The sequence below is a fragment of the Megascapheus bottae genome, chromosome 11, assembly GCF_031878675.1.
Source record: "Megascapheus bottae isolate mThoBot1 chromosome 11, mThoBot2.hap1, whole genome shotgun sequence".
Lineage (NCBI taxonomy): Eukaryota > Metazoa > Chordata > Mammalia > Rodentia > Geomyidae > Megascapheus > Megascapheus bottae.
In genome coordinates, this window is record NC_143519.1 from 44,606,580 (window position 1) to 44,631,928 (window position 25,349).

The 25,349-nt window shown below is 38.6% G+C and overlaps 1 protein-coding gene across 8 annotated transcripts in view; it reads right to left on the reverse strand.

The window, feature by feature from the left end:
• Nucleotides 1-25,349, reverse strand: part of Cab39l (calcium binding protein 39 like) — a 101,318-nt gene that overhangs the window by 14,721 nt on the left and 61,248 nt on the right. For all 8 annotated transcript variants that reach the window (XM_090342169.1, XM_090342167.1, XM_090342172.1 and 5 more), the window contains 4 exons: nucleotides 25,194-25,312; nucleotides 17,325-17,493; nucleotides 11,893-11,952; nucleotides 7,290-7,355 (listed from right to left, as the gene is read on the reverse strand). In XM_090342169.1, coding sequence (XP_090198295.1) covers nucleotides 7,290-7,355; nucleotides 11,893-11,952; nucleotides 17,325-17,493; nucleotides 25,194-25,312 — 414 coding nt within the window. The remainder of the gene's footprint in view (nucleotides 1-7,289; nucleotides 7,356-11,892; nucleotides 11,953-17,324; nucleotides 17,494-25,193; nucleotides 25,313-25,349) is intronic.

Genomic DNA, 25,349 nt, shown 5'->3' on the forward strand with positions numbered 1-25,349 from the left:
TAAAAAAATTTCTCTGTTAATTACTTTTATTGATACCAGGAACTAAAGCACCCCCCAAACAAGGCAGTGTAAGAAAACTTAGAATATAATTAATATAAGTAGCAGGTGGTAAATATTTTGGGATCAGAAAATAATTAGAATTTTAGCAAGTTTATTACTTACAAAACTGATAACTATAACCTAACCTCTCCTATTGTTTACAATTGTGAAACATCTACATACAAAATCTTATAGAATTAACGCAAATATGGTTACATCAGATAAGAATCTGCTGTTCCACAGATCCAGTTCCCAAAAGGAAAAATCAAAATTGCATCAGCAGAACTTCCCAGAACATTTCTCTATCAGAGAAAAGAACCTGATGTTCATGTATAAACATTCTACAGCAGTCTTACCTTTTTATTCTCTTGAACAGGATGGCACCAGTTCATTTTAACTCTCTATACTCAACCCAGCATTCAAAAAAGTCAGCTCTTCCTAAAATAACCATCTTACCAGTTCCTACATGTTTTACCTATGCTTTATTTGTTTTGTTGTTGTTTTTAGTACTTAGCTAGTTCTTGGTTTTACCACATTATAAATCAAATATATGTGGCATAAGACATCTAACTGTTAAGGATTAAAGGCAGGTAAAGTAACCAGTGTCACAGTTTTGAGTGGCTTAAGAACAGGACAGATGCCTGAAGAGAGACATTTGTAAATAAGGAAATAATCAGTTTGCAAAGGGAGGGTTATAAGAAGTTTCTGTATCAGGTGTTTCTGTTCCAATTCAGTGCTGGCGAACTACAGGAAAGGGGAAGAAAGACTGGATGCTAGAACTGAGCATTAGGAAGCAGATAGCAGTGATGAAGTAGTACATTTTGCTTTATTTTGCTACTCCTCAAGTTTGTGTGATTTTTTTTTTTTGCGGGGGTTGGGGGAAAGCCTGTGTGCTGGTACTGGGGCTTGAACATAGGATCTTGTACTCTTGCTTAGCTTTCTCATTCATGGAGGGTACTCTACCACTTGAACCACACCTCTACTTCTACCTTTTGTTGGTTAATTGGAGATAAGAGTCTTGGGTATTCATCTGCCTGGGCTGGCTTTTAACCCTGATCTTCAGATTTTAGCTTCCTATCAGTATCTAGGATTACATGGTTAAATCACTGGATCCTGGCTTTTCTCCTGTTTTATTTTGCACTACTGGGGCTTGAATTCTTAGCCTTGAGCTTGCTAGGCAAATGCTCTGCCACTTGAGCCATGGCATATACCAACTGTATCTACTTTAGATTGATAGTTTTGTTTTTTTTTTTTGGTTGGTCATGGGGCATGGATTTTGGACCTGGGAACCATCCCTGAGCTAGTCAGCTCAAGGCTAGAATTCTACCACTTGAGTCACAGCACCACTTCTGGTTTGCTGGTGGTTAACTGGAACTAAGAATCTCAAGGACTTTCTTATCGGGGCTGGCTTTGAACCTCAAGCTACAGATCATACCTCCTGAGTAGCTAAGATTACAAGTGTGAGTCACCAGCATTTATTGAATTCAGTCTCTTCCAGAGATAATGCCTCATAGGAATAATGATTGGGAGTAAAATTTGTAGAATTTAGTTTGGTTTATTTCAAATACATATAGTTCTGGGCTAGGCTAGAAGTGGAGCCTAGTGGACTTGCTAGCATATAGGAGGTCCTGGATTTGATTCTCCCCCCCCACACTCTCTCACACATACACACATGCATAAATAAATAAAAGATCCACAGTTCTTACCATTATTGGGATTCTATCTCAACTAGTTTACAAATAAGAAGTATTTAGTTGGTGATAAGAAAAGGCAGGAAGGAAATCTGGTCCAATATTTGACAGAGTTAGACTAAAAAGAAGAGGGATTTGAGCCATTTATGAGCTATTTTTTTTACACAGTGGACCTTTGTTTAGTAGACCAGTTACTAGCTTTCCCTGAAGCTGCTAATACTTAGAGACAGGGTATCCCTATGAATCCCAGGCTGTCTTGAACAGTTCGGTCTCCTGCTTCCTGGTGGCATGCACTATCACAATCAGCTTATTCACTCTTGTAACAGAAAAGAATTCCAATTCCATTCTGTAGGAAGGCAGCTGTGGAACTAGTATGTACCATTATGTCTGCATGGTCCCTATAGATGTGGGAGGGTATGGTATGGAGTCACTCCCTCTGCTGGAGGTGAGTTCTAGAGGCAGTTTGGTTGTAGCACAGACAGCAGCACTGGCAGGGCTTCCCTAAGTAGGTCACATTTGTCCAAGAGGATAATAAACTGTGCTGACTGACTGGCTCAATAAATGGTGCTGATGGACCAGCTGAAAAGTAATCTGTTGGTTATGATAGAAACTAGACTAGCAAGGACACAGACACATGAGAAAGTGGGCCATAGCTAATGTGAAATCACAAATAAAGTAAATGTTAAAAAAAAATGCATGGCTGGGAGTTTGGCCTAGTGGTAGAGTGATTGCCTAGCATGCATGAAGACCCAGGTTCAATTCCTTGGTACCACATACATAGAAAAAAGCCAGAAGTGGTGCTGAGGCTCAAGTGGTAGAGCTCTAGCCTTGAGAAAGTCCAAGGACAGTGCTCAGGCCCTGAGCTCAAGCCCAGGACTGGCCAAAAAAAAAAAAAAAAAAAGCAGCACAGCTGGGAGTTGGTGGCTTTAACTCATAATCCTAGCTACTCAGGAGGCTGAGATCTGAGGATGGAGGTTTGAAGCCAGCCCAGGTAGACAAATCACAAGGCTCTTATCTTTAAGTGACCAGCAAAAAGCCAGACCTAGAGTCACATGAGTGAAAACCTGAGGGGATAAGGCCCTAAACTCAAGCCCTAGTATTGGATCACAGATAAGAATTGCCTTAGCTTACAAGTATATTCAATATGTAGACATAAATGAATTGTCATATAAGGCCAAATAGTATGACACTAAATGTAAGGACCTCCAGGATAAGGAAACAAAAGCCATATATGAGTGATTGTTGTCCTTAATGTACTACGTTATCTCTCATCTCTTTTGCCATATTGTTATCTCATATTGTTACAATATTTCACCTTGTTATCTGATATATTTTACATGTGCTTAATTGGTTATTTGAAATTGGATAGGGAAGGTGGGAAATCAAGATGAGCGGGGGGGGGGGGGGGGGTGGAGGGGGGGGGAAGGACATGGGGACCATGTCATGAGAAAGGTTATCAATGTTTGTGAAGTAATGCACCTTCTATCTGGTGAATATAATGTAACCCTTCTATTAATCACAATAAAAAAATAAAGTTGCAGGATAATCACAAAAAATAAATGGATTGTCATAAATATCATCATCCTGACATACATACCCTTTTAACAAGCTAGTGGTGATCATATTGCTTGACTACAATGGTCAATATTATTATCTTCCAAAAATTTCTTACGACTATCAGACTGTGATCTGAAGGGCAGAGTAACAGCTCTAGCCCATGCCCTACTACTCAGGAGCTCCCCTCCTCCTCCCCTTGGTCAAATGGTTACCTAATTATTCATCAAAGGGGACAGGAATCATGGGCTGGCTTTAAATCCTAATCCTCTGGATCTCAGGATCCTAAGTAGATAGGATGAGAAGTCTGAGCCACCAAACTCAGCTAACTGTATCTTTTTGTATGTGTGTGTATGCTAGGATAATAGATGTGGGGCACTAGCACCCAGCTTATATCATTTTATTCTCTTCCTAATTTATTTTTCAGTGTAAAAATGCCTTTTATTTTTAAATAAAGTTTTGTGTACCTGATTATGTATTCTCACATATTTGTTTCTTAGGTTTCTTTTCTTTTATGGTGCTAGGGACTAACTCAGGGCCTTGTGCACACTAGGCAAGAGTTTTTACCACTGAGCTACAGTCCAGCCAACTTTTAAAAACATTACTCTTTTCATTCTTAGGGAATGCAGTTTCATATTCCAGAGCCTTTGTTATAAATGCAATTTGAGCCTGTTATATGTTGAGTAGTAGACATATTTAAAGCAATTACAGAGTACACAATAAAATGTGATGAAGAAAATATTCTTGACCAGGTCCAGGGTCTCTCATGCCTGGATTCCTAGGAGATTCAGATTGTGATTAGGAGGATGGAAGAGATTAAGACCCACCTGGGCAAAAAGTTAAGGACTCAGGGAGTCCCTATCTCAATAATGTGCCTGTTAAGATGAGGGGTGGGGGTGGGGGGAGGGAAATGGGGACCAAGACATGAGAAAGGGTATCAATGTACGTGAATTAATGTACCTTCTATCTGGCAGATATAATGTAACCCTTCTATTAATTACAATAAAAATATATATGAAAAAAAATAATGTGCCTGTTATCCCAGCTACTTGGGAAGCATACCTAGGAGGTTAACAGCTCAGGCCAACCCAGGCATTAATGTGAAATTGTATTCTAGCAGATAAATACCACTTCATAATAAAAAGTAATCATCTCATTCAAAAATAAAGGATTTGTAGGAGTTTAACTGGTTACTGAGCTTACAACTTGGAGAGAAATTGCAAATTTTCACTTTTCTGTATAATATTTTGTCTTTTTTTTTTTTTTTTTTTGGTTAGTCATAGGGCCTGAACTCTGGGCCTGAGTGCTTTCTCTGAACTTTTCAGCTTAAGGCTAGCACCCTACCAGTTGAGCCACAGCACCACTTCTGGTTTTCTGGTCGTTATTTGGAGGTAAGAGTTTCACGGACTTTAGTGCCTGGGCTGATTTTGAACTGTGATTCTCAGATCTCAACCTCCTGAGTAGCTAAGATTTCAGGGGTGAGCCTCTAGTGCCTGGATTTTTTTTAAAACTCTCCAAGGTATCTCTAAGTCTATAGAGAGACTTGGAAGGGACAGGATCTCTTTCTTCTGCCTGGTCTATTTCAGGAGTCTCTCAAGAGATTTATATAGGAACTTCATCAAGTCGTCTTTTTCATAGCCATTCCCATCTTCAACCAAGTAGTTCTTGTCATCTCTAAAAAATTCTCCCTAGGAAAAGATATTTACCAATAATACATCAGACAAATGCTTAATATCCAGTATCTACAGGGAACTCAAGAAACTAATCCTGCTCCCCCAAACCCAACAAATCAATCACTAAATAGGCAAGGGAACTAAAGAGAGACTTATCAAAAGAAGAGGTTAAAATGGCAGAAAAGCATATGAGAAATGCTCATCATCCATGGTCATAAAGGAAATGCAAATAAAACAACCCTAAGATACCACCTTACCCCAATTAGAATGGCCAATATTCTAAACTCAGATAATGACAGATGCTGGTGGAGTTGTGGAGAAAGAAGAACCCAACTGTACTGCTGGTGGGAGGTAAACAAGTTCAGCCACTCTGGAAAGCAGTTTGGAGGTTTCTTAAGGAACTGAAAATAGACCTTCCCTATGACCCTGCCATACCACTCCTGGGCATCTATCCTGATCATCATAACCCAGGATATGATAAGGACACCTGCTCAGCTATGTTCATCTCTGCACTATTCATTCACAGTAGCCAAGAGAAACAACCAGATGCCCTACTGCAGATGAATGGATACAAAAAAATGTGAATTATATATATATATACACACACACACACACAACAGAATTCTACATAGTCAACAGACAAAATAAAATAATGGCACTCGCTGGAAGTGGATGAAGCTAGAGTGAATCATGTTGAGTGAGATAAGTCAAGACCAAAGGAACAAAAGGCACATGGTATCCTTAATATGTGGCTATTAGATCCAAACAGTACAAGAGCAATGACTCAATATTTGCATACCCGATGTTATGGACATGGTATTGGAAATATAAACATAACTACATAGACATAAAAATTTATGACTCTATAGACATTTTATTACACAGATTAATATGCATCTATGACATAAACCCTCAGCTTAATTTTATGTTCTACAATTTAAGTGCTAGTGATTGTATATGGAGATTCCCTTCTTGAATACTTGTTTGTTAAATATGTCATTTGAAATATAATGTAAAAAATCAATGTTAATAAACTCTTTAATAAAAAAAATTCATTCTTGAAAAAAATTCTCCCTAAGACAGAACTATGGTTCTGCACAAGTTAACTTAGTGTTTGTTTTCTTAGTAGAAAAGTTTCAAATTCTACTTTAAGATTAAAGGCACTTGCTATTTATATTGTTACTTTGGAAAAAAATCTGATTATGTAACTGTAACCCTCTGTACATCCCTTTTCTAATAACAATAAAAAATAGTATCTGAGGGAAGGGCCTGTGGCTCATGCCTATTATAGTAGCTACTCAGGAGGTTGAAATCTGAGGATCATAATTTAAATCCAGCCTGGGCAGAAGCATCTGTGAGACTCTGGTCTCCATTTAACACCCAAAATGTCAAAAAGTGGAGCTGTGTAAAGTAGTAGTGTTAGCCTTGAGTGGAAAAGCACTCAGACCCTGAGTTTAAACCCTAGGAATAGCCCAAACACAAAAAAAGTATCTGAACCAGAAGACTTAACATTATTTTGTCTCACAGCATGGTCATAACATAAAATATACTTTTAAAGTCATACAAAAAAGGATTCATTTCCACTAGCACAACAATGTTCATTGCAGCATTATTCACCATAGCAAAGATATGGAACCAACCTAGATGTCCCTCAGTTAATGAGTGGATCAACAAGTTGTAGTATTTGTACACAATGGAATTCTATGCTGCTGTCAGAAAGAATGACATAGACCCATTTGTTAGGAAATGGAAAGACTTAGAAAAAATCATATTAAGTGAAGTAAGCCAGACTCAAAGGAACTTAGGCTCAATGGTTTCCCTCATTTGTCATAACCAGTAGAAACCTTGGGCTCTACTAGCAGAGATCTGCAATAGAGCAAAACCTTGATACATAAGGCCATATAATGTGAAGCTAATTGAAAGGACCTCCAGGATATTGAAACAAAAGCCATATAATGAATGATTGTTGTCCTTAATGTACTATGTTATCTCTCATCTCCTTTGCTGTCCCTTGGGTATCTCATATTGTTACAGTATCTCACTCTGTTATCTGATATATTGAATTTATTTGTATTTGATTATTTGAAATTTGATAGGGAAGGGGGGAAAACCAAGACGGGGGGGAGTAAAAGGTACCAAGACATGTGAAAGGGTATCAATGTATGTGAATTAATGCACCTTCTATCTGGCAAATATCATGTAACCCTTTTATTAATTACAATAAAAAATGAAAAAAAGGATTCATTGATTTTTCTGTATTCACAGAATATATATATATGTATATATATAATATATATAATATGCTAAGGGACATAAAGAAATCTGGTATTACCTTTAAAGATTGTCTCTTAGTCACATAATTTTCAGACTGCAGCAGTTTTTCATAGTCTTCAAAAATCTAATGGGAAGAAAATAGAAGAATGTAAAGTAAAAGTAAATTCTCATTAGCTCACTTGCTCTGGTCCTCAGGAGTCTTGTTTATTGTTCTGTTTTCAGCCCCTAGTTGGTTAATGCTGTCTGCTGGAGGCTCACTTTCTTACCCTCCTTCTCAACACAGGAAGCTTCTATAGGATGAGAAGGCTAAGGGACATAGGAGACAGTGTTCTAGTTTAGTTCTGTGAATTAGAAATTAACTAAAAAAAACATAATTTTGAGTCCTCTCTGTATGTCCTTTGGGTAAAACATTAAAAATGACAAGACAAGGGGTTGTGAGTTTGGCCTAGTGGTAGAGTGCTTGCCTAGCATGCACAAAGACCTGGGTTCAATTCTTTGGTACCATATACATAGAAAAAGCCAGAAATGGTGCTGTGGCTCAAGTGGCAGAGCGCTAACCTTGAGGATAAAGCCCAAGGACAGTGCTCAGGCCCTGAGTTCAAGCCCCAGGACTGGCAAAAAAATTTTTTACAAAACAAGCTGGGCACTGGTGGCTCATGTCTGTAATCCTAGCTACTCAGGAGGCTGAGATCTGAGGATTGTGGTTCAAAGCCATCCTGGCACAAAAGACTGTGATACTCTTATCTATAATTAACCACCAGAAAAAAGGAAGTGGCCCTGTGGCTCAAAGTGGTAGTGGTAGAGCACTAGAGCTGAAGAACTCAGGGCCATTCACCAGGCCCAGAGTTGAAGCCCCACAACTGACAAAAACAAACAAAACAAAACAAACAAGAAAAGAGAAAAAATTACAAGACAATTCATTTTATGATATTTTAAAAATCTATTTATTACGTCTGGCAGTGGGAGTCCACAAACAGGGGAAAGATTAAATACACTTTGGAGTTCACTCAGCAATTCACGAAGGGTTAGACTGTCAAGTCCACAGCTGAGGTGTGAAGGTGATTGTGTTAACCTCATCTGACTTGTTTAAAGCACTCTGATCAGAAACTATGGATAATGGTACATGAGCTGCTCCTTTGTCCTTATATGGTCACCAATTACACTCACTATAACCTTCACTTTAACCCAGAGTACAACAGCTGGTGGAAGCTTGGCATCCCTAGGCAACCTGGATGAAGGCGAGTGAGTTCAGGAAGAGAGGTCAAGAAAGGAAGAGTCCTTCCCGGCCTTAGAGAGCTGTGCAAGAGGGGTGTGTATGTGTGTGTGCACCTGTGTAGTAAGGAAAGCTGTATACACCAATAACCACTGATAGACAGAATTAAAGTGAAAGTAAAAGAGCTAAAATATGTAGGTCACACTAAAGTCACGATATTATACTATTTGACATGAATGAAAACAGATAGAAAAGGGATGTTATTATGAAGTCAGATAGGGAAGGGAGGAAAACAAGATGAGGGGTGGGGTGGGGGGAGGGAAATGGGGACCGCAACATGAGAAAGGGTATCAGTGTATGTGAAGTAATGCACCTTCTATCTAGTGAATATAATGTAACCCTTCTATTAATTACAATAAAATATATGAAAAAAAGAAAAGGGATGTTATAGTTTGAATCAAAAAAGGTTTAATCTCCAGCTGGTGTCATTATGGATTGCTAATTGGATTATGGTGGCTCTAACATTATCAACAGATAATTGGTGAATTCATGGCTGAGTGAACTATTAGGAGGTGGGGCCTAGTTAAGAGGAAGTAGGTCACCAGGGGCATGTCTTTGAAGGATCTATCTTATCCACTGAACTTCAACCATTAGTTTCATCCTACCATAAGCCCAGAAACATGGAGCATGGTGGGTATCTATGTCTATGATTTCAGAATTTGAAAGGTACAGTCAGGAAGATTTTTGAGTTCAAAGCCAGTTCAGGTTATATAGCAAGACCTTCTCTAAAAATGGAAAGAAATGAAGGAAAGAGGAAGAAAAGAGGAAGGAGGAAGGGAAGGAAGGAAGGAGGGAGGGAGAGGGGAAGGAGAAAGGAAGGAAGGAAGGAAGGAAGGAAGGAGAAAAGACCTGACTACAGAAATATGGAATATTTTACTGGTTTAGTACTGGGCATGGTGGTACACATTTATAATATACAATAGCACTTGGGAGGCTAATACAGGAAAAAGGATAATCCAGATCTAGAAGCAAAGTAAGTAAGCAATTTTTTTTTTTTGGCCAGTCCCGGGCTTGAGCTCAGGGCCTGAGCCCTGTCCTTGGACTTTCTCAAGGCTAGAGCTCTACCATTTGAGCCTTAGCACCACTTCTGGCTTTTTTCAATGTATGTGGTACCAAGGAATTGAACCTGGGTCTTCATGCATGCTAGGCAAGCACTCTACCACTAGGCCAAACTCCCGGCCCCGTAAGTAAGCAAATTTTAAAGATCTACAAATGAGGTTCTGCCACTTGAAAAGCTCAGGAACAGCCAGAAAGACACTTATAGACCAAAATAATACAATCATAAAAAAATTCGTGTGTGAAATAGTAAGACTAAGAATACCTGGGAAAACGGGTGGGATTAGAGAGAGCTTCCTAGAAGAGAGACATTTCAGCTGAATCTTAAAAATGTGTTGATTCACTATCAGAGAAGGAAGTTGAAAGATGGTATTTCTGTTAGCAAGTAAATCTAATTATAAAACTAAGTAAAATTATTTTAGTAAGTGGGTGAGATCTCTACTGTCTTTGAAGACCATCAGTTATACAACATTTTCCCCCTGGTCCTCTGCCTTGAATTCTGGGTCTGGGCACTGTCCCTAAGCTCCTTTTTTTTTTTTTTTTTTGCCAGTCCTGGGCTTGAGCTCAGGACCTGAGCACTGTCCTTGGACTTTCTCAAGGCTAGAGCTCTACCACTTGAGCCTCAGCACCACTTCCGGCTTTTTTCTATGTATGTGGTACCGAGGAATCGAACCTGGGTCTTCATGCATGCTAGGCAAGCACTTTAACCACTAGGCCAAACTCCTGGCCCCTAAGCTCCTTTTGCGCAAGACTAATACTCTACCACTTGAGCTACGTATAGCACTACATCTGGCTTTTTCTGTGATTAATTAGAGGTAAGAGTTTCAGACTTTCCTGCTCAGGCTGACTTCAAACCCCAATCCTTATTATCTCAGCCTCCTGAGTACCCAGGATTACATGTATTAGCCACCCATGCCCAGCTTATTATTTTTTTTTGATACTAGGGAAGAATCTAACACCTTCTAAATGGCCCAAAACACTATCATTTACTTATACTCCTGAGTTTTTCTATTCAAGATCAAAGTAAGCAAGTGGTATTGTTGCGTGAAGCTTTACAGCACAATAGAAAGAGATGTGAAAGAGGAGAAACTCTACCTCTACTAACTTCAGTTTTCCCAAATTATCAGGTGTGGTTAAATATGATTTGTTTCACTTGTGGATGATAAAGAATGATTGCCTAAATTAGGAAAGTGAGTCAGACAGGTATGGATCCAGTTCTCCTTAGGAGACTGGAACAGGGGCTAACTACTGTTAGGTATTATCAAATGCTATGAGGCATTGTTAAATGCTGCTGAAAACATTTTTACATTAAGCTTAAAAAAAGAAAAAGTCTTCATTGTAAGCATCATATAACCTCCCCCTCACCACCGCATATCCCACCTGTGGATAAGTAAAATTGCCTTGGTAAGTTCAAGCCTTTGAAAGGCAGTGGGAAGATCTTTCACTGGTGCCTGGCAGCTGGAGAGAGGAAATGTGAGCCGAACATTTTTTTCTCAAGTCATATTTGCTATAATGCAGCATGGCTGATTTGGACACTTTACACTCAGAGAACACTTCACCAGTGAGGACCACTAGTACTAGGATGCTTGCTCCAGGAGGCCTTGCTTTAGTCACAGTCACATCAGACAACTTTCACTGGCATGAAAGGCAGTATCCCAGGCAAGACAAGCCTCAGTAAAACTTAAATGTCCCTATAGTTATTTTCACTCAAGATGGCACAGGGAGTGGCACTGTGGCTCCAGGGGTAGGGCAGTAGCCTTGAGCTGAAGAGCTCAGGGACAGTGCCCAGGCTGGTGGAACTGGAAGCAGTGTTAGGCCCAAATACTCTTTTTTCTTGCCTGTTTGTGACTTTAATCATAGGTAGAATGGGCTGAACTTCAAGAAGGTCTTGGTCACTGGAAGAGTTCCCAAGATTTGCCATGCCTTGAATGATGGGAAACTGTAAATGCCCAAGGCTTGAGAGCTCCAATACTAGCTGGCCCTGAGTTTTGCCAAATGCTGCTATGTTAGCTGCTGCTCAGAGCTGAGGATTTTGCTAGCAACTGCATGTTGGGTCTCTAGCAATTAGAACCAAAAGCAGTAAGCTTCTGAGCATATAGGTGTGTAGGTCTCTGCTTCTAACACCTAGAATCCTAATTCTCTAGTTCTCTGGGCTTGGAGCTGTAACCCTCTGTGTCAGTCAACGCAACTTTTGGCATACAAAGACTCAGAATAAGAGACACTAGAAAAACTCTACCTCACATACTCAAAATTTTTAAGTACCACAAAAGGACCCCAGCCAGCTTCTTAGTAACAAGAGGAAGAATGAAAGGTGTACAGTCTTTATACTTACAGTGTCATAATTTTGTTCTAAGAAATCTGCGGCCAACACTTTATGTCTGGTTAGTAAATCCTAGAAAGAGAATAAGCAAAATTACTGTGGCTAGTAAATTTTATATAGTTAACTAAAATTTAAAATAAGTTTTTGTATGTTTTGAGAAATCCATTCACTTGACACATGTAAAATCTGCAAAGAGTATTTTGTTTACACTACCAAATTAATTCCATTCCTATTGTAATTTATGATGAGAAACACAAGTTTGTTTCAGGTAAAACAACAAAAAAACCCAAAAAAACCCAACCAGAATATAGGGCCAGGAGTTTGACTTAGTGATAAGAGTATTTGCCTAGTATGTACAAAGACCTGGGTTCGATTCTTTGGTACCATATACATAGAAAAAGCTGGAGTGGTGCTGTGACTCAAGTGGTATAGCTCTAGCTTTGAAAAACCCCAAAGTGGTCAGGCCCTGAGTTCAAGCCCTGGGACTGGCCAAAAAAAAAAAAATAACACCAAAAAAAAACAAAACAAAAAAAACCCTCACCAAAACCAACAGAATACAATATTAAACTAGTATTTGTAAATTTCCATCACTGTTAGATTTATAATAGAAATATGTAACTGGTAAGACACAGAAGAGCTGAGCTTACAGTATAATTCTTCAGCTATTAACTCTATATTGAAGTTATAATAAAAATAAAAATAAAATTTAAGATTAAAAACTGTCACTAGTGCTGTGTGCACCAGTGGCTCATGTCTGTAATCCTACTCAGGAGGCTGAGATCTAAGGATTGTGGTTCAAAGCCATCCCTGGCACCAAGGTCCTTGAGACTCTTATCTCCAATTAACCACCAGAAAATCAGAAGTGGGGCTGTGGCTCAAAGTGGTAGAGTAGTAGCCTTCAGCTGAAGAGCTAGGTGGCAGCACTTAGGCTGAGTTAAAACCCCATGACTGACCAAAAAAAATTTTTTCACTAGTAACTATTTTTGTTTTGTTGAGACAAGATGTTACTTTCTCTCAAGCTAGTTTCAAACTCCTGAGCATAAAGCACCTCAGCCTCCTGTGTGCTGGAAATACAGGTACAAACCACTGGGCCTGGCTTAACCTTTTTTCCATTAGGGTCTGAACTTGGTTCTCACATTTGCTTGGTAGGTGTTCTACTGAGACACATATCTAAACCCTTTTTGGTTTGGTTTAATTAATTAATTAATTAATTAATTTCTACCAGCCCTGGGTTTGGGCTCAGGGCCTGAGCACTGTACTTGGACCTTCTCAAGGCTAGAGCTCTACTACTTGAGCCTCAGCATCACTTCCAGCTTTTTTCTATGAATGTGGAACCAAGGAATTGAACCCGGGACTTCGTGCATGCAAGGCAAGCACTCTACCACTAGGCCAAACTCCCGGCACCTGGTTTGGTTTATTTTTGAAGTAAGATCTCAGACTTATTGTCTGGAGCTAGCCATAAACCATGACCCTCCTAACTACACCTCCCACATAGCTGGGTTCACAGATTCATGCCACTATGCTTGGCCTTCTTGTTGAGAGAGGATACTAACTTTTTGCTTGGGCTATTCTCAAACTTCAGTCCTTCTGCTCTCTGCTTCCCAAGTAGTAGCTAGGGTTGCAGGTGTGAGCTACTGTGCCTAACACTCTACTCATTAAAAAAAAGACACAAATGGTATAAAACTTTATCTCACAAATTTAACTTTTTTTTTTTGTCAGTCATGGGGCTAGAACTCTGAGCCTCGCGCTGTCCCTGAACTCTTCAGGTCAAGGCTACTGTCCTACGCTTGACCACAGTGCCACTTCTGGTTTTCTGGTGGTTAATTGGAGATGAGTCTCACAGACTTTTTAGTGCCCGGGCTGGCTTTGAACCACAATCCTCTCAGCCTCCTGAGTAGCTAGGATTACAGGTGTGAGCCACTGCTCCTGGCACATATTTTTGAGGATTCAACCTCTTATTACTTTCCTAACCACTTTTAAATGGAGATACTTTGGACCCTGGGAAACGCAGGCAAGACATTTAACAGGGCATCTCAGAAATGTCCTGTTCTCTGATGAGTGTGTAGTGCAAGTTACCAAGTGTCACAAAGTATCCTTTCACAGATGGAGAGAATTATTACAGATACAAACTTTTGGAAAACTTCACAGAAGCATGAAGAAACTTTTGGATATTTATCTCGCAACTAAGTAATATTCTTACTTTATCTTAATAAGTCTCACCTAATTCCCTTTATATGCTTAGAGGCTAAAATAAGAGGCTAAATACCCTGTTGAGGGGTATGTAGAATTTAATTAAGAAAAATAACTTTTAAAAGTTTTCCAAAATAAAGCCTTATACTTTAATACATATTTAATTAAAACATTCCACAAGCACATCTCAGTATAAGGCAAAGCAAAAAATCTAAAGCTTTTTGACCTAATACTTTTCCCTTGGTGCTAGAGACTGAACTCAGGTTTTGTGAATGCTAGGCAAAATTCTATCACTGAGCTACAACTCTGGCCCTTTATATTTTACTTTATGTACTAATTTGTTGATATTTAGGGGTCTGATCATCCTACCAATGCCTCACAGGTATGCAATATCATGCCCAGCATTGTTTGAACCCATGGCTTCACACTACCCAGTGGGTGTTCTTACACTGAGCCATGCTTCCAGATATGATTTTGCTGGTTACTTTCAGATAAGATCTTGATTCTTAACCAGGAGCATGTCTAAGAGTAACTCATCTATGTTAGGCTTTCAGATAGCTGGAATAAAAAGGCCTTTTACATTAATTATATATATATATATATTTTTTTTTTTTTGTTGTTGTTGTTGTTGAGAGTTCTTTTTTTCTGCCCAGGCTTACCTAAAACTGTGACCCCCAACAATTTTAGCTTTATAAGTAGTTAAGATCCACCAGTGCACAACTCTAGCTGGTCTTGTTGACTTTTTACCTGGTTTAGCCTCACTATTTACCCACTTGATCCCTTGTAGGAGAAAGCCAAGCAAAAACTCAACACACAAAACAACAAAAAAGTAACCCTTGGCCTTTTTTTGGAAACAGGCTCCTAATATGTAGGCCAGGCTGGCTTTGAACTTGGGATTCTCCTGCATTAGCCCCCTGAGTGCTATAGGTATGAATCCTCTATCTAATATCACAGCTATTTTAAAATATAATTCATTGGATATTTTTCCCCATTAGAGTTTGTTCTATGTTTGTAATTATATTAAGTCTTATTACATTTTTTTAAAAGAAGGAACAAGCTTGTTTCATGATAGCAAAGGGCTATCAGAGAAGAAAGACAAAAACAATTGGGGGGGGGTGTCTGTCAATGTCTATTATTGGAAAACATCTCCTTAATATTTAAGGCATTAAGCACTTTGGTAAAAACAGATTCTTCCTATGTGCTAAATGCCATGTTTGATGCAAGTGAGATCTACCTTGCCCTGAGCTCTGGCTTCATTTTTTCTAGAGGTTGATGGGTAGTCACAGTGCAATGTGCAATTACCAGTGAGACAGAGGCTTTCTTTCTTTGCTTCTCTTATGTCCTTTTCTGTCTTGCCAAGACTTCTTGGTGTGGGTTCTTCCCTCCTCACTCCTCAGCTCAGGGACAAGCAAGGAGGCAGGAAGGCAGGATGGAACATGTGGAACACTGGAGCAGGCAGGCTGTGCACATCCTCACCCCTCCTCTAGGCTCTTTGTTCAAAGAAACTGGCGACCTGTACTAAATATCTTTTTGTTTTCTTGTGCCATTACTGGGGCTTCAACCAGGAGCCTCTCACTCTTGCTTGGGTTTTTTGCTCATGGATTGTGTTCTACCACTTGATCCAGTTCAGTTTCAGGCCAGTTCCAGTTCAAGGGATCACTTTCACTGATACTCCTGGTTCTGCAACATTTTTCTTCTCTACTCTTAAGTCATTCAGCATTGCTACCAAAGTGGACACCCATTTGTGATAGCAGAAATACCACAGTTAACTGGGACCCTCCTCATAGGCCACTGTAACAACTAGCTGAAGTTGTTTTAAGCATGACTGCACCAAATGGCCTTCCAATATGCCCATCATTCTTAAACTGTATCCTCTTGAGATTAGGTTCTTGCCACTTAATTCCTTCATTTTCATTTCATTTTCTAGAGGTGCTTTGTTTTCCCTTATAGACTGTGTTCTAGGCAGCTATCCAGACCTGTCTCCTTAATCTTGACAGGCTCAGGGTTCACTTACACTGCTCCATCCATATTATAAGGAAAAGATCCTCTCTGGTCAGGCCACACACACAGGGCTCCCACCACACAGATCAGGCTCAAACCATCAGCTTTCCCTTTTCCTTACATTCTCTTCTTCCACCTCACTTCATTGTGTAGCCTGTTATTCACTTTCTACTCTCACACTCAAGACCATGTGAGCTAACATACTTTTTTATTTTAAACAGATTAAAGACACCTCCACAGAACAGACTGAGTAAATCCCAGCCTGCAAATAATAGTTTAAAGCACTGCAAATCACTTTCTCTTTTCTCTGGAACTCTATTAAAAAGTCTTAAGACAGGCATTGGTGGCTCACACCTCTAACCCTAGCTATTCAGGAGGTTGAGATCTGAGAATCAAAGTGGGAAGCTAGCCAAGGAAGACAAGCCTTCAAGTCTTTTACTCCCAATTAACCAACAAAAATCTGGAACTTAGGGCCGGGAGTTTGGCCTAGTGGTAGAGTGCTTGCCTAGCATGCACGAAGACCTGGGATCGATTAGTATTGTGTTAACCCTGTGAAAATTTAACAACTACAGTGACAAAATAATGTGATTGCCTCCATCTTCTAAACTGTAATTCTCTATATCCTTTCCCTACCTAGTTCTCCTCCTTGGAGGTAATATCTGTTTCTGCTTCCTATATCCTTCCAGAAGTGTTCTGTGTATATGTATCTCAAATAGAAGCTTATACTCTTTAATCTGCTTTTCACATAGGTAGCATGGCATGTTCCACATAAGCTCATGTTTCTCCACAACATGACAGACTAGCTTCACAGGCTGCAATTCATTTACTGATGGACAACTTTATGGTTGTCCACAACAGGTCTAGGAAGATTGTTTTTCTTTTATTATAATTGTCATCTCTGTACATCACCTTGACAATAAAACTAATTAAAAAATAATGAAATTGCTGGGCACTGGTGGCTCATACCTATAATCCTAGCTACTCAGGAGGCTGAGATTTGAAGATCTCAGTTCAAAGCCAGCCTGGGCACAAAAGTCTGTGAGACTCTTATCTCCAATTAGCCAGAACAAAACCAAAAGTGATGCTGTGTCTCAAGTGATAGAGCACTAGCAAGGACAGTGCCCAGGCCCAGAGTTCAAGCCCCATAACTGACCTCCCTCACTCCCCCCCCTTACCCCCAAAGAGAAAGAAATTGCCTTTTCAGAAGCTGTGGCTTTCACTAAATGGCCCATCTGATTCAGAAAAAAAATTACCTTAAAAGTAGCAAAGGCATCTGATGCAATATCAAATGTTGACAACTCCACATACTTGAAGAAATCTCTGAATTGATCAGAAAAGAGGATGATTTTGGCAAGTGGTTCATGTCGAATACATTCTCTCAGCATAATCCCACAACGTAAGGCTATCTGTGGGGCTTCATATCTAAAGCATAAACAAGGTAGAAACAGAGAACTCTTGATATCTTATTAACAAAATAACATCAATGATTTCAAAAGGACCATTTTAATACTGCTACTAATGGAAGCACATTCAGACTCCACTCATTCAACACCCTCTCTGTAATGTGCCTGGCACTACTCCAGATGCTAGGGATACAATAGCAAGCTAGCCAAGGTCATTGCCATCACAGCTTCCCTATTTTAGTGAGGACACAGTGTTTTATGGGAAGATGGGGCAGTATATAAACAATGTAAATTAGTTTTATGTAGTCAAAAGTGTTGTGAAAACTGAAGACAAACTGGGTATTATTACAGAATGCCAAGTATGTAAGTCGTGGGTGTGATCCTTTAATTTTTATTTTAGATTGAAGTGAAGGTGCAGTTTTCTAGGCAATGGGGCCAATGGCTCTAAGACAAAAACGGGCTTGAGATGGAAAAAACTAAATATTGTTAAGAGCAGTAGAATATAGGTTACAGTAGTGAATAGTGTCACAGAGGCCAAAGAGGACAAGTACAGGGAAGGGCAGGGTGAGATCTACTCAAGTTTGCAAGCCAAGATAAGCAGTTTGGTTTTACTTTATTTTAAGGGTGATAGGAAGTCTTTGGAGAGTTTAAAGCAAGGAACTAACCCAACCTAATGGCTCTGGGACTGAGGATATAGCTCAATAGCTGTAGCATGTGTCTAACATGAATGGGAGTCTGGGTTCCAGTCCCTGCACTAAAACAAAGGAAGAGTAAAGAAGAACTACATATGGACAATGAACTGTAATGAACAAAAAGTGGGCTGAGGAGGTGAGTGGAACCTGGAGATGAGGTAGGTTGGCAACAGAAGCTGAGGAATAGCAATGGCAGCTCAGAGAAGGGGTGGCAGCAGAACACAGGCTGTGGGCTCATGCTGGATACTATTTGGAGGAAGAGCCCTCCAACAAGGGCTGATGTTGGAGGTAGGATTGAGTAGGAAATAAATTTGGGAACTCAATTTAAGAATGATTCCTTGCTTTTAGCTTGAATAGATGAGTAAACTGTAGTGCCATTTAACAGGATAAATAAACTAGCAGAGGAATGGGTTAGTGAGGAAACGAGAAATTACTGTTGACTAAGTTAAACCTTAACTTTGAGATGGCTCATGTTTAAGAAATAATGTCTCCAGGAGACAGGAAAGTATATCCATCTGGAGTTCAGGAAAAGACAAGGAAGATTTATAAATAAATATGACCAACAGACTGGTAAAGAACTTTCCACTGATTGGTTCATTGAAATTATTGCTATACAGGACCCAGTATTGGTTATAGAAACAGTTCAGGACTGGCACACTGGATCTTTTCCATTTCTAATTAATGACAGTCTCTCAAATGTCAAATTCAATATCAAAATCAATCTAGGCATGAGTCACATTTCAGTGTGTGATAAGGAAATGAACAAGTCTTAGCTCAAATAAAGACAAGTCCTGTATTGAAATGATACAACCGACAATTGGAAGAATAGGACAAAATAAGTTATAGTTGTAAAAAAGAAAAAAGAGAAACTAAGTAGAGGGTTATTTTTATGTCTGATCAAGATTTTAGATTAAATTATTTACACTACAATTGGATTACAATTCTCATTTGTATGGTACCAGTACAAGGCTCATTGAAAAATGTAACTGTCTCAAAAATCCTTTAAAAAATATTTTCCTGGGCCGGGAATTTGGCCTAGTGGTACAGTGCTTGCTTAGCATGCACGAAGACCCAGGTTCGATTCCTCAGCACCACATACATAGAAAAAAGCTGGAAGTGGTGCTGTAGCACAAGGGTGGAGCTCTAGCCTTGAGAAAAGTCCAAGGACAGTGCCCAGGCCCTGCGTTCAAGCCCCACAACGGGCAAAAAAAATATATATATATATATTTTCCTACTTTTGGGGGGAATAGGAAAAGAATGACATTTAAGAATCTTTCAAATGTAGCACTACTTATTCAAAATAGGCAAATTCCAACCGAAAGAATTAAGATTACATTTTAATAGGGAAAATTCAAATATTTGAAAACAGAAAAACAGTCCACCCTCACACAGAACTTGAAGATGGCTCCTTACTTAGCAATATACTCTTTGCTTGTCTTATATAATTGTAAGCCCTCTGGTTTTCTTTTTTCTTTTTTTTTTTTTTTTAGCATTTTCAAATAAAAAGATAATGTGCTATTCCTTATAAGATTCAGATTCAAGAATAAAAGCTCTTTCCCATAATTTGAGAAATAGGCTATTTTACAATATTTCCTCTCTTGCTTTACAAAACCAGGAGAGGCAATAGCAAACCAGGGCATCATGGTAGTATTTACTCACTTTGTCTTGCTTACACTGAATGATATTCCTAAGTATTATTTGAATACTTGTGGAATAACATACAGTGCAATTAAATGCTAATATATTAAGATAAGACACATTTTTTTTGTAGAACATAGGTATGCCAATATCTAGTACTGGCAAATTTTCTTATCAATAGAATGTACTTGTACACGCTGAATAGTTTTTTGTTTGTTTGTTTTTGCCAGTACTTGGGCTTGAATTCAGGGCCTGAGCACTATCCTTAGACTTTCTCAGGGCTAAAGCTCTACCATTTAAGCTACAGAATCACTTCCAGCTTTTTTCTATGTATGTGGTACCAAAGAATCAAACCCAGGTCTTTATGAATGCCAGGCAAGCACTCTCTCACACTGAATAGTTTTCAATAAGGATAAGATGTAAAAGGGATATATTTCTGAAATGCTGAGAAAGACAATGCCAATCATTGATAGTGTATTTCACTGTGGCTGGCCAAGAGAAAGAGACCAAGGTACAATTAAAATCTACATTTATTAGTAAGATATTTGTGGACTTTCCTAATTTAGTACTAACCCTAACTTCTCTGTTTCACCTCCCATCACATTCCTCATTTCCCTGGGGTATACCATTCCCTTTAATGGAATGCCTTCATCTGCATCCACCATTAAGACATCTCATTTTCAAGGCTTAAGTTCAAATATCTTCTTCTTGATGTCTTTTGTAATCATCCACCATTCAGGATTACTCTTGTTCATTCACATTCCCACAACAAGTTTGTCAAGTACTTTTACTTTAGCACTTTCTCATTCTGTATTGTGGCATGTTGCAAGAAGTTAATGCAAGTTTGTTTCCTTCATTCCAAATAAATTAGTTGCTGGGCATGTGTTTTACCTATCCTGTAACTTTTTCCTTTTCCCCCTTCTCCCATTCCCAAGTGGTACCTATCTTATTTATTGTTCCTTTCTCCATTGTTACCCCATATCCATACTGGCTAACTTTAATGTGTTTTATAGGCTTTTATGAATTCAGTTTATATTCAAACTCTGACTGAATTTCCTAGTCCTAGAGGACTTTAATGAGAGTCAAACTTTGGCTTAAACAAAAGCTGAATGATCCCTAGCCAACATCTTTCTTTTCTGAATTCAGTTTTCAAACTGAGATCATTTATAAAAACTTTCCACTCCAAGTTTTGGTATAATTAGTTCTCTTTTTTTCCCCTTCCATTTGGTAAAGTTTATTGGAACCATCTGTGATACACTGACGATTTATTCTTGAGGACCAAAAGAAAATTTAAAAAGTATTCTTCTGGGACAAAATATTTAACAGTTCATCTCAGGGATTTGTCCAGTGGAAATGTCATTATCTAGCAAGACAACTTCTTAAAGTTAGGAAAATATTGGGATATATAGGGAAATTACTGACTTTCCAAAAACACACTGTAAGGAAGTTTATCTTTTTAACTTCACAGCTTTCTAGGATACTGACTTTTAACAGGCTATTGTACACAATACAAATAAGTGCTCAATATGTTAATCCATCCTAAGTTTTAAGTCCTGCTAACAATATCCTTAGTTCTGATAAAGAATCAGTATTTATTTTACCTAATCTAGTCTACTGATGGATTTGTTTCCTAGTGAAAGAAAATTATGACTAATCATTGTTTTCCACAATGATTACATATGGCAGATTGCCAGTTATGGCTAATCTGATGAGAAATTGAGTCACTGTTTTATAGAACTGACTCACATCTTCCTTCCTGATTTATATCATTTGGCTAATATAGTCTGGACTATAATAAATTGTACAAATATAGAGAAAGCACACTACTTATATGCACGCTCACTCAAATCATGATGGCATTTTGGAAGATCCTTTATAAACTTAATGAAAGCCAAAATTTAATAGCAAATGTCTTAAGCAGTGGTGAGCTACAGTAATCATTACACAGAAAATGACTAGAAGACAGATCTTATGCAAGAACATTTCCACTTAAGAACAAAGATTGTATTATGTAAAGGGACATAACTTTTGTTACTGTTGTTGGGAGTAAACAATGATAATACTTGGAAAACTTTCATAAAATGCCATTTGCCAATTCTTGGCCTATTCAAGAGTTGAAGGTCTGCTTCTAATCTAGAAACATTTTTATTTTTTTAAAAAATGAGTTAACTTTTCCACTGAAAAGGCCTAGAAACAGTAACAATTCAATGTCAATAAATACTCCTAGAATCCAGATTCTAGTCTCTAAAACTCATTTCTCACCAAAAAGAACCAGGTCTATTTAAGTGGGCCATATGTATGGCACCAGAAAACAATATAATGTCAAAAGATATCAACCAAGAGACCCCAGAAGACCAAATGTGCATCAAAAAGAAAATGTATCCAATTAAATGAGTCATGAAGAACATGGAATCTGTTAATAAAATGTCAGAGGTATAAGTGTGAAAAAAAGAAATAAAACTTACTGAACACCAATAGAAATTTCTAGGATAACAATTTTGGTTCCCTTCCTCCTTCCCTTCCCTTTCTTCCTTCTTTTTGTAGGTGCCAGGGTTTGAACTCAGGACCTAGTACTTTCTCGTCTGTTCAGCTAGTACTATACCATTTGAAATAGGCCTCAAGTCCAGTATTTTACTGGTTAATAGGAGATTAAATGTCATGGACTTTTCTGCCTTAGCTGGCTTAAAAACTCAGTTCTTGAGATCTCAGTGTCCTGAGAGTAGTAGGACTATAGGCATGAGTCACCAACACTCAGCTAAGTTTTTATTTTTTAAGCAATCAAAGAAGTTTGGGTGTGGTCTATGTATTGGGGATTATAGGATTATTATTAAAAGCTGGGCATGGTGGCTCATACCTGTAATCCTAGCTACTCACAAGGCTGAGATCTGAGGATCACAGCTCAAAGCCAGCCTGGGCACTAAAGTCTGTGAGACTCATCTCCAATTAACCACCAGAAAACTACAAGTGGCGCTGTGGCTTAAGGAATAGGGTGGTATTCTTGAGTTGAGTTCAGGGACAGCGCCAGCACCCAGAGTTCAAGCCCCAGGACCCACAAAAATAAAAGTAATTATAATAATTTTGTGATTATGTAAAATATCTTTAATTCAAGGTGCTTATTAAAGTGGTCACAGATTTGCTTTAAAATACTCCAGCTAGAAGAAAAATGGGCAACACACAAGTACACTAGGGAGATGGATGAAACCAACCGAAAGATACTGATTGCTGCTAAGGTTGAGTGACAGGAGTTTGTGAGGTTTCTTGCATTTCCTACCTTTGTCTACAGCGGAAAAATTTTGTAATGAACTTCTAAAAAACAACATTATTAGGAGACATTTATGATTCTAACATTATACGTAAGGAACATCTTCTACTGACCATGGTTCTTTATGAATCATTGAGAAAAGTTTAATGATCTCATTCTTAAGTTCTTTCAGTACCCTGGAGCACCATTTGTGTAAACCAGGAGACAAATTTAGAATGACAAAACCCTTTTCATTTAGAGCTTGGGCCCTAAATCCTTTTTTTTCAAAGTTTTTAAAAATTATAATTAATGGAAGGGTTACATTATATTCACCAGATAGAAGGTGCATTACTTCACAAACACTGATACCCCTTCTCATGTTTTTGTCCCCATTTCCCTCCCCCACCCCCTCCTCTCATCTTCTTTTTTTCCCCTTCCCTACCCTATTTCAAATAAATAAACATATATACAATGTACCAAATAACAGGGTAAGATACTGTAACAATATGAGATAACCAAGGGACAACGAAAGAGATGAGAAATAACATTGTACATTAAAAACAACCATCACACATTATATGGCTCTTGTTTCCATATCCTGGAGATCCTTTCATTTGGCCTCATCCTATATGGCCTTATGTATCTAGGTTTTGCCCTATTGTAAACCTCTGCTAGGAGAGTCCAAGGTTTATACTAATTACGAAAAATGAGGGAAACCACTGAGCCTATGTTCCTTTGAGTCTGGCTTACTTCACTTAATATGATTTTCCGAGTCTTTCCATTTCCTTACAAATGGGCCAATGTCATTCTTTCTGACAGAATTCCATTGTGTATAAATACCACATTTTGTTGATGCACTCATCAACTGAGGGGCATCTGGGTTGGTTCCATATCTTTGCTATAATTAATAGTGCAGCAATGAATATTGTTGTGCTAGTGGCTTTAGTATGTCCTTGTTTCTGGACCATTGGGTAAAGGCCAAGGAGTGGAATTGCTGGGTCATAGGGGAGCTCTATGGTTAGTCTTTTGAGGAGTTGCCATACTGCTTTCCAGAGTGGTTAACTGAGTTTACACTCCCACCAACAGTATAGTAGTGATCCCTCCTGGCCACATCCCCTCCAGCATCTGTTGTTATTAGATTTCTTGATCATGGCCATTCTAATTGGAGTGAAGTGGAATCTCAGAGTTGTTTTGATTTGCATTTCTTTTATGGCCAGACATGTCAAGCATGTCTTCATGTGTCTATAGGACATTCTTATTTCTTCTTCAGAGAAGACTCTTTGTAAGTCTTTGGCCCATCTTTTAATGGGATGGTTGTTTCTTTGGAAATTAGTTTTGGAGTGAGTCAATTTTTTTAGCTGTTGATATATTTTAGATATGAGGCCTTTGTCTGTTTTATGTTTAGTGAAGATATTCTCCCACTCTGTGGGCTTTTTATTTAGCTTCCTAGCTATGTCCTTTGTTGGGCCCTAAATTCTTTTTTTGTTTGTTTGTTTCCTTTTCTTTTTTTTTTTTTATTGTAATTAGTAAAAGGGTTACATGATATTTGCCAGATAGAAGGTGCATTAATTCACATACATTGATACCCTTTCACATGTCTTGGTACCCATTTCCCTCCCCCCCATACCCCCCACCCCTCTTGGTTTTCCCCCCTTCCCTATCAAATTTCAAATATCCAAATACAAATAAATTCAATATATCAGATAATAAAGTGAGATACTATACCAATATGAGATAACCAAGGGACAGCAAAGGAGATGAGAGACAACATAGTACATTAAGGACAACAATCATTCATTATATGGCTTTTGTTTCAATATCCTGGAGGTCCTTTCAATTAGCTTCACATTATATGGGCCCTAAATTCTTAATTCCATGTTTTATAGCACATTTCCATTAAACAGACAAGTATCAATTTCATTTGGCCCCATGTTCTGTATGGTTAAACAGAAATACAAAATGAAAGGAAAGATTGCCTTGTAGCCTGGCTTTGAGATTTGGAGTGGGAAGAGGCTGTTCTCAAACATGGCAAACACTTGTCCTGCAATTCCAAAGGAAAACCAACCATATCTTCCATAAGGCTAGTGCTATACATTTTAAACAATTATTTGAAACTCAAACCCTATTTTGAAGGAACCAGGGACCTACCCTCTGAGGAGCATAAACAGGATGTGAGGATGAGCACTGATGTACTCCACAGTAGGACAGCGAGTGCCTATCTGTCTTCTCAGGATGTTGTTAAATATCTGGGTCACATCTTTTCTTCCCTGTTAAAGAAAACAAACCATCATCAAATTGTATACT